Source organism: Ursus americanus, chromosome 25 (genome assembly GCF_024610735.1).
Source record: "Ursus americanus isolate L20-20 chromosome 25, mUrsAme1.1.p, whole genome shotgun sequence".
NCBI classification, from domain to species: Eukaryota; Metazoa; Chordata; class Mammalia; order Carnivora; family Ursidae; genus Ursus; species Ursus americanus.
Window position 1 is genome coordinate 4128285 of NC_142151.1, and position 14072 is coordinate 4142356.

General features: G+C 38.6%; 1 protein-coding gene across 14 annotated transcripts in view; it reads right to left on the reverse strand.

Annotated features, from left to right (window-relative positions):
- WNK1 (WNK lysine deficient protein kinase 1) overlaps positions 1-14072 on the reverse strand; it is a 151751-nt gene that overhangs the window by 8717 nt on the left and 128962 nt on the right. For 4 of the 14 annotated variants that reach the window (XM_087855520.1, XM_087855519.1, XM_087855527.1 and 1 more), the window contains 9 exons: positions 12206-13659; positions 11035-11118; positions 8846-8929; positions 8125-8185; positions 5539-5612; positions 3562-4223; positions 2702-2904; positions 1128-1322; positions 130-222 (listed from right to left, as the gene is read on the reverse strand). In XM_087855520.1, the coding sequence (XP_087711646.1) occupies positions 130-222; positions 1128-1322; positions 2702-2904; positions 3562-4223; positions 5539-5612; positions 8125-8185; positions 8846-8929; positions 11035-11118; positions 12206-13659 (2910 nt within the window). The remainder of the gene's footprint in view (positions 1-129; positions 223-1127; positions 1323-2701; positions 2905-3561; positions 4224-5538; positions 5613-8124; positions 8186-8845; positions 8930-11034; positions 11119-12205; positions 13660-14072) is intronic. The other 10 variants (XM_045774635.2, XM_045774583.2, XM_045774643.2 and 7 more) reach the window with 5 other exon arrangements.

Genomic DNA, 14072 nt, shown 5'->3' on the forward strand with positions numbered 1-14072 from the left:
GAGGGTAATAGATCAGCCAAGCCACTGAGTAGATGATATACAAAGAGACAAATGAAAATGGACGGCATGAAACATCAGATCCAAGCAGCAGAAAAACAAGGACGAGGAAGGAGTAAAGGTGTTACACACAAAGAGCCAAGCAGGGCGTACTCAGAAATCGGGTCCTCCTGCCACCAGGTTTGAATGTCACCTGCTCAGATGCACAGTTAAACTTCGCACAGCCTGTGAGAGGGGAAAAACAGGGAAGAACAGAGAGAGAAGAGACAGAACACAACTACAAGATGTTAGAAACTCGAGGCTGGAGTGGTGAAATGCGCTAAGATGGCACACAGAAGAACAAGCTTCCGGGGAAAGGTCAGATTTCTAGGACAGGAAACATCGGGTCTCAATTCCCTCCCTCTGCCAAAGGCTGAAGCTCCTCCCAGTGGGAATAATGCCAGCTAGTCTGCACTCCTACCAAGCAAGTCTATTCATCTTGTGAAGAGACGATCTAATCTTTAATTTCTGTGATATTGTGGCAAAAGCCCCTAAGTGAGGTACCTATATCTTCTACTCTTTTCCACCCAGATACCTAAGTCCTTCTAATTGTTGTTCTACTCTTGCTAGCAGCTCTATCCTCAACAGGAAAGTTTTGAATGATCATTAGTAAATACAATTATATTTAGGAAGTAGATTACAGATAAACAATTGAACTGTAGGGCTATTTATGTTAGTGTGCTACTCCCATACTTAAAAGTTTAAAAAGTTTGCATTGGCTAAGAAATGTACTAGCTTTCAGAAACTGCTAAAACTCCTTTGATTTTGGTTCAGGAAATCTCAGTCTAGTATTGAAGTGTACATTCCAAATCCCAAATGAGTAATTTGGTTAAAGTCCTCACATAAGTCACAAATGCAACTTTTTGCTGTAATCCTTTAGAAAAAGCAATTTCATCGGATAAGAGCAATGAGTTCACCTAACCAAATCATTACCCAACTTCCCCTTCCAGCTCAAGATCCGTAAGTGTGCAACAGACAGGCTGTGCTCTGGTCAGCTGGTTTTTCAACTGACCTTAACAACAGGTTACTCTTCAGGCTTTTGCCACAGATACGGCAGTTTTTAGAAGACGATGGTTGCTTTGATTGCTTACCTTGACCTGGAGCAGAAAGGCTTGGTACTGAAATGGCACCGTCACTGGTAAAGGCTGAATAGAGGTTGTCACTGGAGGGAGATGGCTTAAGGGGCTGTAACAGCTGATTCTGCCCAGTCTCTGGGATGTTGCCAGGAGGGTGGAGGGTCTGCTGGGGGTGCAAAACTGAAGTGGTACTCTGACCAGACAGGTTACCTGCCATAAGATAAAGTGGCATGAGGAAACACGTACAGCCCTCCCAACTCCCTTAAAATAGGCACTATTCTTATTCCTCTAATGTGTCCCACTAAGTGACTGACCACAGGTCAGAAGCTATAACTGATGAAAGAACAAAGGCCTCCCTCCCGGGAGGGGAAGTGAAGAATGAAATGAGAATCAACAGGCAATAGGGCTATAGGTAGCTTTAGATAACTAGAAGGTTCACAACTCTCAGCTGAGCAGAACATTCAGTGGGTATGAGAGAATTCCATGATCAAACGTTTTCCTAAACCCTATTATAAAATACTGAGTTGGAGCACAACATCAACTGGTTTGGTGGGTAGTCTCTGGTTAGTCTTTTTGCCAAGCATGTGTCAGATCCAGTACAGAAGTGGTGTCAAAACTGATGTAAGTGCCTACAGAGTAATGCATATTTAAAATTATTTGTGCCAGGCGCCTTTTATCCCCTAGTCAACTGGCTTGAAATTGATGAATGTGTCTGTTCTCTACCAACTGGTGGAATAGAAGGTCACTCGAAAGTATGTCAAAACTGGGATCAGGATCTAAATTAGCTGATATCCCTTATAATCACATTTCCACTACTGAATTGGTTCTACTGTGCTAGAGAAAAGGTTTGGGTTTCTGAAAGCTTCCAAAGAATGGAAAGCTGCTAAGAAGTTTGCAACTGCTTTCCAACATATTTATATTAGACCTGGAGAGTAAATATGGGTACAAACTTATTTCAGTCTTTTTCACTTTTCAACTATGTTAACATTGTCATAATTTCACCAAAGGGTAAAAATTCTATCATAATTAAAATAGACAAACTATAGTTCATTACAAGATACTGCAATTTAACTATTTTTTATTATAACCACTAGCAAGTTCTTTATTTCAATACAGATAAATGAAATAATAACTTTAATCAAGAAAATTACCACCTAAGACATATATGAAATTTACATTCATCCCAGTGGCAATTATGAATAATTCATTCATTGAAAGGAAAAATCTACCTGAACTTTACTAAAGAACAGTGTATTTTCTTCCATTTGCCTGTGAGTTTGGTGAAATGTGGATTATATGAGTAACCAGGTAATGCTAAATTATTTATCTTTAAGGACAACCATAAATGGTAGTGATATGGATCACAATGGAATAAGCCATTGTACTCATCCAATCTATTTTCATAGACTCAATAAAAAGAGGTATTATAAACAGGGGGAGTGGAAAGTCAAGGAAGCAAAAATATTAGGGAAGTCAAACTCCTTTCAAATTTAACAAAAACAACAAATGTTCAATAGGTTACATATAGAGTTGGAGACAGAAACAAAAGATGGGACAGCCAAGGCTGACCTGGTCCGTGGCTTTTTTACCTGAAAGCTGGGGGCTTTTATTCCCCAAGGAACTGCTGCGACTAGATTTGCTGCCTTTGCTTTTAGTGGGTCGCCTTCTTCTCCCTGAAAGGGGGGCAGCTGGGGGAATAATGACAGCAGGGGGAACCTTTCCCAGTTTGGTATACAAAGATTCAATTTCATGCTTCTGGCGACTCTGCAGATCTTGAATCTCTTTAAGATGTCTATGAAAGATAACCAAATATAGTTCAAAAACATTATAACCACTTTTGTTCGATTAAGATTTAATAACATGTTCTTTAACCTCCATTCAAGTATTTACTTACTCATGATCCGCCCCCCCAATATACTTCACCTAATTTCTACTACCTTGAAATTCTAGTTCGTCATCTCATATTGTTGGCCTCCATTACCCAAGCCAAATTCCAACAAGCTCCTAACCAACAACAAATAGTTGATGTTAGGAGAAAAGGCTTCCTGACTTTTGAGGCTATATACAGGAGTACTGAATTGCTACTCTGACCCAGTTCGTCAAATATGACCTATAAAACCTGCCAACATATCTACATCCCAGTGCCATTACTGGATTCATTTGGTAGACTAGTAAATAAATTAGATTAATAACGATAAAGAGTGCTATTAACAAAAACAACAATAACAAAAGGTGAAGAAGTTCTAGAAGTAGAAATGCTATGGGTCCTTATAAATATAAGAGACCTAATGAGAACTACATTCAGATAATTAGCTTTTGCGTATCATCCTCTCTTTAAAAAAAATGAGATATAAGCATATTGCAGTAAAAAGAATACTAATCTAGGCGCCAGGAGCTAGGTCTTAATACAGTTCTGCCATTATTCTTTCACAGAAGAAAATACACTTACTTTTCTCGTAGTCTTCGCAGCTCTAATTTTAAATCTTCATCTTCGATATCTGATTCATTGTCACTACTCATGTAAGAGGAGTTGAATGAATTACTAAGGCTTTGACTTAGATTCTGGACAGGCAGGCTCTTGGAGCTCAGCTGATGGGGGGAGTGTGGACTACCTGAACCATCATCCACATCCCTGCTAAGGAAGGCGGCCTCCAGGTCAGAAGATGGACCATTCAGATGCGAAGGCTCTGATAGTTCAGGCTTTTCTTTCTTTGGTATCACAGCAGGGAGAACACCTTGTTCCAAATCCATAAAAGGAGGAGATGCTGCTGGTCCCTCTTTCTTTGCCTCAGTGATCTTGTCTTCAGTTCTTGATACAGAGAAGCGACCTACTTTGTTTGCTGTAGTTGTCACCTGAAAACGTCCTACCCTGGTGGGCTGCCCAGTTTCTGACTTTGCTTCTGAGGCCGGAGTTTTGTGGGCACTATCTGGCATATCTGATGAAATGCCGTGGACGGTTATCCCATTAGGCTCTGTCTTCACCACGGTACTTTCTGGACTACTACTTGATAGCACTGAGGACTCTGAAGTACTGGATTCAAAATGAACAGACTTTGTATCTTCTGACTTATTTTTACCCTCTTTTTGGACATCATCCGTTGCAACTGAAACCTGACAGAAAGAGACCAAACTGAGATTAAAAAACAAAGCCCCCCATATTCAATTTTTTAAATGGACCATAAAAAAAAACTGAGCGGTGTCTGGCTGGCTCAGTCAGTACAGCATATGAGTCCTGATCTCGGGGTTCTGAGTTCAAGTCCCACATTGGGTGTAGAGATTACTTAAAAAAGAAAATCTTAAAAAAGTGAATTACTTTATTTCCCAGTGAATAGGTTGGGATGTCTTTACGTAAGTCCCTCCATCTTCACTGTGAAAATAAATGGAATACCATTATAGAGAACAACGTATCTGTACTGAGATGTACAGATTAGGTATATAGACTCTCAGTGGCTGGCTAAGCTTACTAAGTAAATAATTTATTTCATATCTCATGTTATAGACAGGGCTTAGATTTATGTCTTTGTGGAAATATAAATAACAGGGAATAGAATCTTGAAAGTTGCTTGTGAATATGAAAACTACAAACATTAAATCCAATAAATGTTAAATGCCAACTAAGCATCAAGAATCAACACAACTGAATGGGACTAGAAGGAGGATCCACTACTACCCCAACTCCCAGTGCTATCCCGAGAATAACCGGAAAGCAGTTGTGAAAAAAGTAAAAATCACCGGTTGGACCAGCTGGGAAAATTAATGATATGGTATCACCTGATGCAGGATTTTCACTTCAGAAATTAATCCAAAAAAATTATCCTAAACACGGAAAGTGTTTTTATATACAAAAATGTTTCCTGTTACCTTACTATGCTGGAAAAATCAGAAACCACCTAATGACTAACAACAGGAGAATGAGTTAGGTAAACAAAAAAGATGGGGGAAAAAGCCATGAAATACCATTCAGAGAAGCAGCAGGGTCAATTGTAGATACACACATGTGCACAGAAAAAGGAATGGAAGGAAACACACACCCTAAAAAGTAAACCCTGAAAGAGGAAGGGGGGGGTGGGTAGATAGTTTACGGTTTCTTTACTACATTAAGTATTCTGTATTTTCTTTAATTCTTTATTATTTTTTAAAGTTTACTTATTTACTTATTTTTAGTAATCTCTTCCCCCAATGTGGGGCTCGAACTCATGACCCCCACCTCAAGGCACACGCTCTTCCAACTGAGCCAGCCAAGGACCCCAGCATGTATTTTTTTTTTTTTGCATGTATTATTTTTAAGAGGAGAAAATGATAAAGAGCTAAAGAACAGAGATGTATCATTAAATTGGCAATTATGTCCCAAAGTTAAGTAATAATTTTATTACATACTTATTCACCCCAAAGAGGAAATCAAGGCAAGGAAAAGTGGTTATCTCACCTGAAATCGTCCCATCTTAAAAACACCAGTTCCTGAACTAGTTGCTAGGACAGGACCTTCTACGATCTGAGAAACTGAAACAAGTATATGAGGAGAAAAAGAACTTAAATTAAACTTGCATCTTTCTTTAGTTAGCTTCCTTTCCCTTTTGCCAGAAACACAGCAAAATAAAACTATGTATCAGGTGAGGAAAATTGTTTGAGGCAAGGACAACACAAGAGATACTACAAAAACTTTGGTTAACAGGCAGTCAGAATTCAATTACTCATTCTTTAACTCAAAGACAGATATAAGTAAATGAAGAGAAAGGATGAGATTTTACCTAGCATATTAAAGACCCATTTTTAAATGAAAATCACTATGACAAACTGGTTTAGGCAATACCTAGGCAAAAATCCTAGACCAGGAAGTACAAGTGTCAGAATCACTGATAAATAGTTCTGAGCAACTTTAAAGTCACCTGGGTCCTCCTCTCTAGGGACAATCATTTGAGGGTTTTTTTTTTTCTTTTCTGGAGATAATGTAGACATATACCAGCATTTTCTTTATTTTACACAACTAGTAAGTTGTATTTTATACAACACTGATTTTGATATTTTAACAATGTATCTTGGAGAGCATTCCACATCGATGTCTCATTCTTTTTAATGGCTGCATAGTGTTTTAGGTCTGTCTGCCTACTGTACGTATGCAAATGTACCATATTTTAAGCAGACTTCTGCTGATGGACATTTAAGTTTTTAAGAACCTGCTATTACAAAAGTGCTCTAACAAATATTTTCTTATAGATCTGTGGAATAAATACCTAAAAATGGACATGCTGAATCATACCCATTTAAAACTTTGTAGACATTACTAAACTGATCTCCAAAGAGGTTGTATCAAGTCACTGGTGGCTATTAAACTTCTGAATTTACCAGTGAGAGGTAAGAAATGCTATCACTTACTAGTCTTTTTTGTGATATGAATACACCCCCCCCAACCCAGTTTTTCATTATCTTTGGACCTGATGGCATTTTTTTTCCATGCACAAAATTTTGAATCTATTGTGCTTCTGGGCTGAGTATTAAATGTAGTAGTAACACCTTTCTCTGTATGAGGGATCAGCAAATTATGAACATGGACCAAATTCAGCCCACAGCTTGTTTCTGTAAATAAATCTTGCTAGACTACAGAGCCAAACTCATTCATTCGTGTACCGTCTATGCTGCTCTTGGGCTACAACAGGAGATTCGAGTAATTGCGACAGAGACTACACAGCCACCAAAGCCTGAAATATATACTTCCTGGCCTTTTATAGAAAGTTTTTTGACCCTGCTCAACAGTTAAAGAAAAAGGAGAAGAAAAAGATTCCTTTCATGTTTTGTTACAGTACTGTTTTATAAAATCATTTTCCATCTTTGATCCATTTGGAATTTATTTTGGCTGAGGCTGGTGATTTATTTTTTTGCTTTTTTCCCAGATGGCTGTCCAGTTGTCACAAAGCATTTACTGAAACATCCCAACATTTAGTCACTGATTTGAAAGCCCACTGTTTTCATGCTCTACATTCTCTTACAGTTTGTGCATTTCTAGACTTTTCTGGTCTGTCAACTGATTTTCAAGTCACCTCTTTTAAAAGGAGAGAGCTAATTCAGAATATAATTGTCTTGAAAATAATTGAGAGAGGTTTGAAGTGAAATTTAGAATTTAAGGAAGAAAGAAAGCTGAGCATTCCAGGTAAATCTTATTAATAGTTACACAGGGAAATCTATCTGTGTAGGTGGTAGTGAGGAGAATGGATAAACTATATAAAAAGGAACAATATTAAGCAAGTGCTCTACAAAATCACACTGAATAAGTACAAGTCACGTGAACTATTTCTGCTTCTGAATATAAATGGTTCTAAGGGAAAAGGTAACAGAAAATAAAAGCTTTAAATTTCCTAGCTTCTGGGGGATTCACGGTGATGTCATGAAAAGAGATTCACAACAAAACTTTAGAGAAGAAGTAGTTGATATGAACTTATGACCTAGTGCATGCTCATGAAAATGTTAAATTATTGGTATCGGTTATTTTTACAAAATTAAGTTGGAAATATGTCTTTCTAAAGAGACTATATATATGATGCCAATTCTAAAGACTCCAGAAATAGATAAAAAAATGCTTAAACTGATTAAAATCTTATATTTGTATTTCTACCATCCATGTTATTTAAGATTATCTCTATCTCTATCTAGTGTCACAAAAGCCAAGAGGTTTTAAGGTAAATTAACTTTTGTAAGTATGCCTGAATTTCCTTCTCTCTCTTACCAAGTATCTGGCCCAGCTAATAACAAAGGGACTTATTCCAAGAAACTATCATTACCTTTTGCATGCCCCCTTTGAAAACAAACAAACACAACATAAAAGATTCATCAATTTGCTAATCCGACAAGTTCTAGATGTTAGTATTGATGCTCCTCAGCTATGAAATTCAGAAAAATGATTTTTAAAACGGTTTCAAATACACCTACATTCTTAAGAAAGTCTTGGAAATAGTAACCCCTATAACTTTACAGAGAGGACTAGAGATGGTAACATAAGAGGAAGAGGGATGCTTCTCACCATCCTTCTGAGGCTGTGCTCCTGCTTCCGTAACTGCTGTCGGAGCCACCACGGACATAGGCTGCAAAACACATACACACAGATACCACAAAATCCCTAGCTTCAGTCACTCTTTAAACTTTTGCCATGCGGCCTTTCCTCTGGTCTTTATAAAGGGCAAAAGAAATATAGTATATGTGAAGAAACACATCCAAGGGAGTTTTCTATTTTTTTTTTCCCAGCCTAAAAAGAAGTCTGATGTAAAAAAAAAAAAAAAAAAAAAAGATTTTTAAAAGGAAGAAATTCTGAGTTGTTTCTATATTGTTTTCTTCATTTTTCTCATGGGATACTTAAGAACTTAAGAGTATAACTTGGATACTCACAGAAAAAAGGTTTTAATCAGAACATTGTGTCACAAGCTTAAAAGGAAGAAGTTAAAACTTTTAAAGTACAGCTTCCTCCAAAGCATAAATGCAAAATCCATAGGATTTATAATTCTAACCAGAGGTAAGACAAGAAAAGTATTTTTCAAGTAAATAAAATCTTTTCCATAGTTACACCACTGGGTCAGTCGTTAATCTTACATTCATCTGCCTCATTTCTGTTTGTTGGAACAAGCAAAGACTCTGAATTAATACTTTTAACTCTGTAGGTGTTAATGGTATTAACAGGTTACCAGTATATGCTCTGGGAATATGATATATTAGGGTTATGGAAAGATGTCAAGATTTTCAAAACTTACACCAACTGTGGATGTCACTGCAATAGTCTCTGGACTAAGTGTTCTTCTCAACTGAGCATCAAGATCTTCCAGAGGTTGCTGGGACTGAACAAAAACAAGCACAATAAATAGAGTCAGATCCAGCATATATAGAGCCAAACTATATAAGAACACGGTTGGATGCTCTGGCATAGTCAGAGACACTATATGTAGCCAATCTATATAGGAATACTGTTTGATGCTTTAGACTGACACAACGTAATATTTGTTCACTGAATGTAAAACTCAATATACTAAATTTAACTTATATTGCTTGAATGATTTATGTCAATTCCCCAAGCCTTAGAGAAATTCAGTTACATTTATGTTTTTCCAGTTTTGAAGTCTCCTTACCTTCTATGTCTGATGTTACTTAAAGTGATAAAAAAGTTTCTATTTGTCCTCTCGTTAAACATTCTGTCCTTTCTTTAAAAACATTCTGATAGGGGTGCCCAGGTAGCTCAGTTAAGTGTCTGCCTTTGGCTCAGGTCATGATCCCAGGGATCGATCCCCATGTCAGCTCCCTGCTCAGCGGGGAGTCTGCTTCTCCCTCTCCTCCCTGCTCATGCTCTCTCTTGCTATTTTTCTCACTCTGCCTCTAATAAATAAATAAAATCTTAAAAAAAATTCTGATAAATTTATCAAGATCTATCAGTAGATTAATTTTATCACATGTTCCCTATTTTCCTTTCAGTTTGGTACATCTTTCTGAGAACTTGTCCTTATGAATGGCATTAACATATCCTGTCACTATCAAGGGGTACTATTTTCTTTAAATCTTAATAATCTATACTTCTTACACCCTACAGATGGCAGCTAGAAGGAACTGGAGGTTTGGACATTTCATCCTGTTAACCAGGTCTTACTACCATCCACCCCAAGGCCGTTAACTTTTTACCTTTGACACAGACTGTAATCCCACATCTATCTTGGCTTCTATCAACCTATTCTTCTGAAGGCTTCATTTATCTTTCTCCCTCTATATGCAGGCATTATCCACTTACCCTCACTACCAGCCCGTCCCCGATCTTATTGGCTCTTTCTTGTCACATTTGAGCCCTCTTAGGAGTCCGAATACATGTTTTTAATGAGAAAATAGGTGTAAAACCTCTCATTTACAGAATATCACAACGTATTTTTTCCAAAATTTAATGGCTGGTGGAGTGAGTTCTCTTTGGAGTTATTACTTTATTCAGGCCAGTTCCTTAAGTTATGTTCTACAGTACATCTAGGATTATATAAGTAGGGATAAATTCAGATTTCTCAAGTTAGAAATTCATCATGTTTTCCTTAGACACAATTTTAAAATAAATCACTGATTTAGTTTCAGTGTTTACTACTTTGTTTCAGGGCAGGAGCTTTTTCAGGGTTATAATGAATTCATAGTAAGTACTTTCCTTATGGGAATTCAACTAAATTGTGGGGTGGTGGAGTAGGGTGGGAAAGGGAAACAATAATTTAAATATTGCAGGCAGTTCTAACCAATGTCAGAACTGAGTGTGAGATAGGAAATTAACATTCATGTCATTGGTGTCAGTTCCTGGATGAGTAATCTCATGCTAACTGAGCCGGGTGGGTTTTGTACTGAAAGATATAATACATATTTTTCATGAAGCATGACCCTTATTTCCACCTATACATAAGCCAATTACTTTATGAGGTTGTCAAAAGAAATGTGAAACATTCAAGAAAAAACTGGTTGACTGAACTCACAGAAAAGGGGCATTATCAGCTATCAGTGTGATATCTTTTCTTAAGGAACTTTCAAAGTTAATTTTGATTACTTGTAAGTTTTTTCTTCCACAATAGTCAAGAACCTAATCTCAGTCCTTAGATGCAATTTCACTCTACAAAACTGTGAATGATAGGAGTTATATTTGTCTGGTTAAATGTAAACCCTGCCATTTTCTTCCTTCATAAAATATGAAAAAAGATTAATACCAAATGTTTTCTAGACCTTGAAGCAATATCAATAAACAAAAGAACCATGAAGCTTCTCACTTTAAATAGGGCCTGGATAATTAGCTACACTGCTTTAGAAAAAAGTTGTTACTAAGTCAAAACCAAAGAGGAGCCAGAAGCCAAGATCATGCAATGGAGAATTTAAATAAGCTTTGTGAAAGAAAAGTAGGGGTACAAGAAGAAATCTGCCAAGGCTTGGGGCAGGGCACCTGAGTTAGTGAAGGTCCTGGAAAAGGTGGCAGCTGCTCGCTGGGTGGAGTACCAGCTGGAAGTTCAGTACCCACTGGCAGCACCTACAGACAATGAAGGGAAATTCAAGTCCATGAGACACTAAGAGTAAAGACTGCACACTGGAGAGCAAATCAACTAATTCCAATGTAGAAAGAGTAAAATGTATCTATAGTTAAGCCATGCTTGTCACCTGGCTTATATTCTGGTATCTATCTTAAATAAAGGACATTATAACCATGCTATTATTAGAGGGGTTACTATCGCATACCAATAAGATGAATAGGAAAATTTAGTAAAAGGTTATTCCCTAGGGAAAACAGAATCAAAGGCTTTAAGGACATGAGAAGCACAGTCCAGATATTCTCAAGCCACCGTTTTGGTATAGTTATCATCACTTTACTGCGAAAACAATACAATTCAGAAATAACCAAAGGTCAAGTCTGATAACAAAGTCATCAGAAATCTAATACTATCAAACAATTTGTACAAAGCCTCTATTATTACCCTACTATAAAAAGATTTTTACAATCCATGGCAAAGCAGAAAGATGAGTGAAGCACAAAATATAGTAGAAAAAACACAGCCTTGTTATTTGAAGCAGATCAGGAAGATGGAAGACGGCAGAACGAGAGGAAATCCACCACAGCAGAATTAGAAAACATATTGTAGTTATTTTATTCCCAGGATTAGATTCTTTTTTCCTCTATATGAAATTCATTGCCAACTTCCAATTTTTTATAAACCCCAAATTGTGTATCTGTGGAATCTAAGCAAAGCAGAAAATTTGCTTCATTCTCACTGAAACAAAGGCTGTGAACTGCTATTAGTATGTATAATTGCTAGCAGAAGCATTTAGCTTCCTTTTGGGATACAGATTTCTTTAGCTGGTACCAATTAGGAAGAAATGTCTGTATTTTACCTATTATACACTCTTAGAAAATCCTGCCATATTTCAAAAGTATCTTGTGTTTAATGTCATATATCCTAAAATCATTTTCAATTTATTTAATGAATATCAAATGTCTAATACAGGCCAAGTTATCTTTATAACTACACTTCTAATTTCCAAGGCTGAATTGAAAAAAATGCATTTATGGGGGTGGGGGAAAGAATGATATTTATCATATTATTTCAAAACAAGAATCTTACTGGAGCTTTAGTTAAAGGTGGCTTTGATGGAGCAGTTCCAGCTTTCACTCCTGGTGTAGTGCTGACTGGGGCTGACACATAGCTGACTGGGGTAGAAACCTGCCCAGGTGTGACCACTGGCATAGCTGACAAACCAGTTGTACCTAATGGCAAACTGGTTGGTGGTAAGCATGTACTTGTAGTGGAAGTCATGAGCTTGCTTGGTGCAACAGCAGTGGTTGGGATTCCTGGGGTGACAGTGGTCTCTCCTACCAGTGACGTCTCCAGTGAGACAGACGCATGCTGGGCTCCAGATGAGCTGTGTTCACTGAAGAGAGACCGTAGCTTTTCCTCTAGAGTCTTTATGTCATCAATTCCAGGAGCTTTGGGCTGTGAGTCAGCATCTATTTCAGGACAGTGAGTGTGGGGCTGGTTGGGAAGCAAAGCTGGTTGAGGCTGACTATGAATTAGTGTCTGCTGCACGGCAGGCACACTGGCAACAGGTTGTACCAAGGGTGGGATACTAGATACTTGGGGCAATAAAGGTGTGGAAGTAGGTCCTGCTGCTTGAGGAAGGGCAGGAGTAGAAGCTATAGCTGATGGGGTGACCAAAGGATGCACCCCACCGGGCTGAGAAATAGAACTAGATAATCCTGCTCCAGGGGAGGAAGAAGATGATGCGGAGAGGGCCAACGCCAATCCAGTTGTACTGCTATGAGATGTTTTATCTAGCGAGTGTGCACTGACCACCACTGTTTCAGCTAGAGTTGGAGCAGAGGTGCTACTGCTAAGCTGCAGAGAGGGCTGTGAAGCTACGCTTGGGAATGGAATGGTGACAGGAACAGATGTTAACGTGGCTGCCCCAGCAGTGCTGCCTGCCGCCTGCTGAGATGGTACAGGTGGAGGCTTAGCAGCCGGGGCAGCAGCACTGCCCGCTGCAGGGGCTAAAGCTGTTGAAACTGGTATAGAGGGCAAAGTGCCTATGCTAGAAACAGCGCTCCCAGGTGTGGGAGCCTGAACTGGCTGGGATGTTGCTGACATCGAGACAACGGAGGGTACTGTGATGCTTGAAACCACAGTGGAAAATATTGGTGATTCAGATACAGGTGGTACAGGGAGACCACCTGAGGGTATCACACCTGTGCCGGTGGCAACTCCACCAATCCCTGTCTCAGTGGGCACTGGAATCTCAGACTGAATTACTGATGTGGAAATGTCATTAAGAGGGCTGCTAGTTGCAGGGACTGATACTGAAGGTGTGGCGGCTGCTCCTGTGGTTGGGACTCCAGCAATGCTACTCATGGAAGGAGGGACTACTGGAAACGTTGGTCCTGTGTGACTGAAGTTGGGAGGTGCCGTGTTGGGCCCTTCTGTCATCTGGCCATGTCTAAGTTCAGAAAAGGCCTGCTGTAGGCTAAGGGATGAAGCAGAGTGAGACAAGTTCATTCCAGCGCCGTGAGAAGTAGAGGCAGCAACTGCAAAGGAAAACACAAAATTCAGAACCAGTCCATTTTAAAAGGGTGGATTCAAAATTGTCCTAACAGTCTATTTTTGGATTACCGACATTGCCACATACCAACAAGGTTTAAAACTTCTCCTAAGGAAATGACAGGCTCTAAAACAGCAAAGTAAAAGAGCAGTTTGATCAAAATAAGTTAGCTTGTATGAATATCTATTTCGAGGGGCAAAAAAATTTAATGAAGAGGAAAAAAGGAAAAAAAAGTCACCACAAAGTATCTACAATAATCCTAAATGGAGAAATGAACGCATACTACCATATGGACACAGCATCTATTACACAGGCTGCATCTAGTGCGGTTGGCCTCTCTGGCTCTTGCCTTTTAATCCCCTCTATTCATCATCTATTTCTCTCCCCCATATGTTTGTC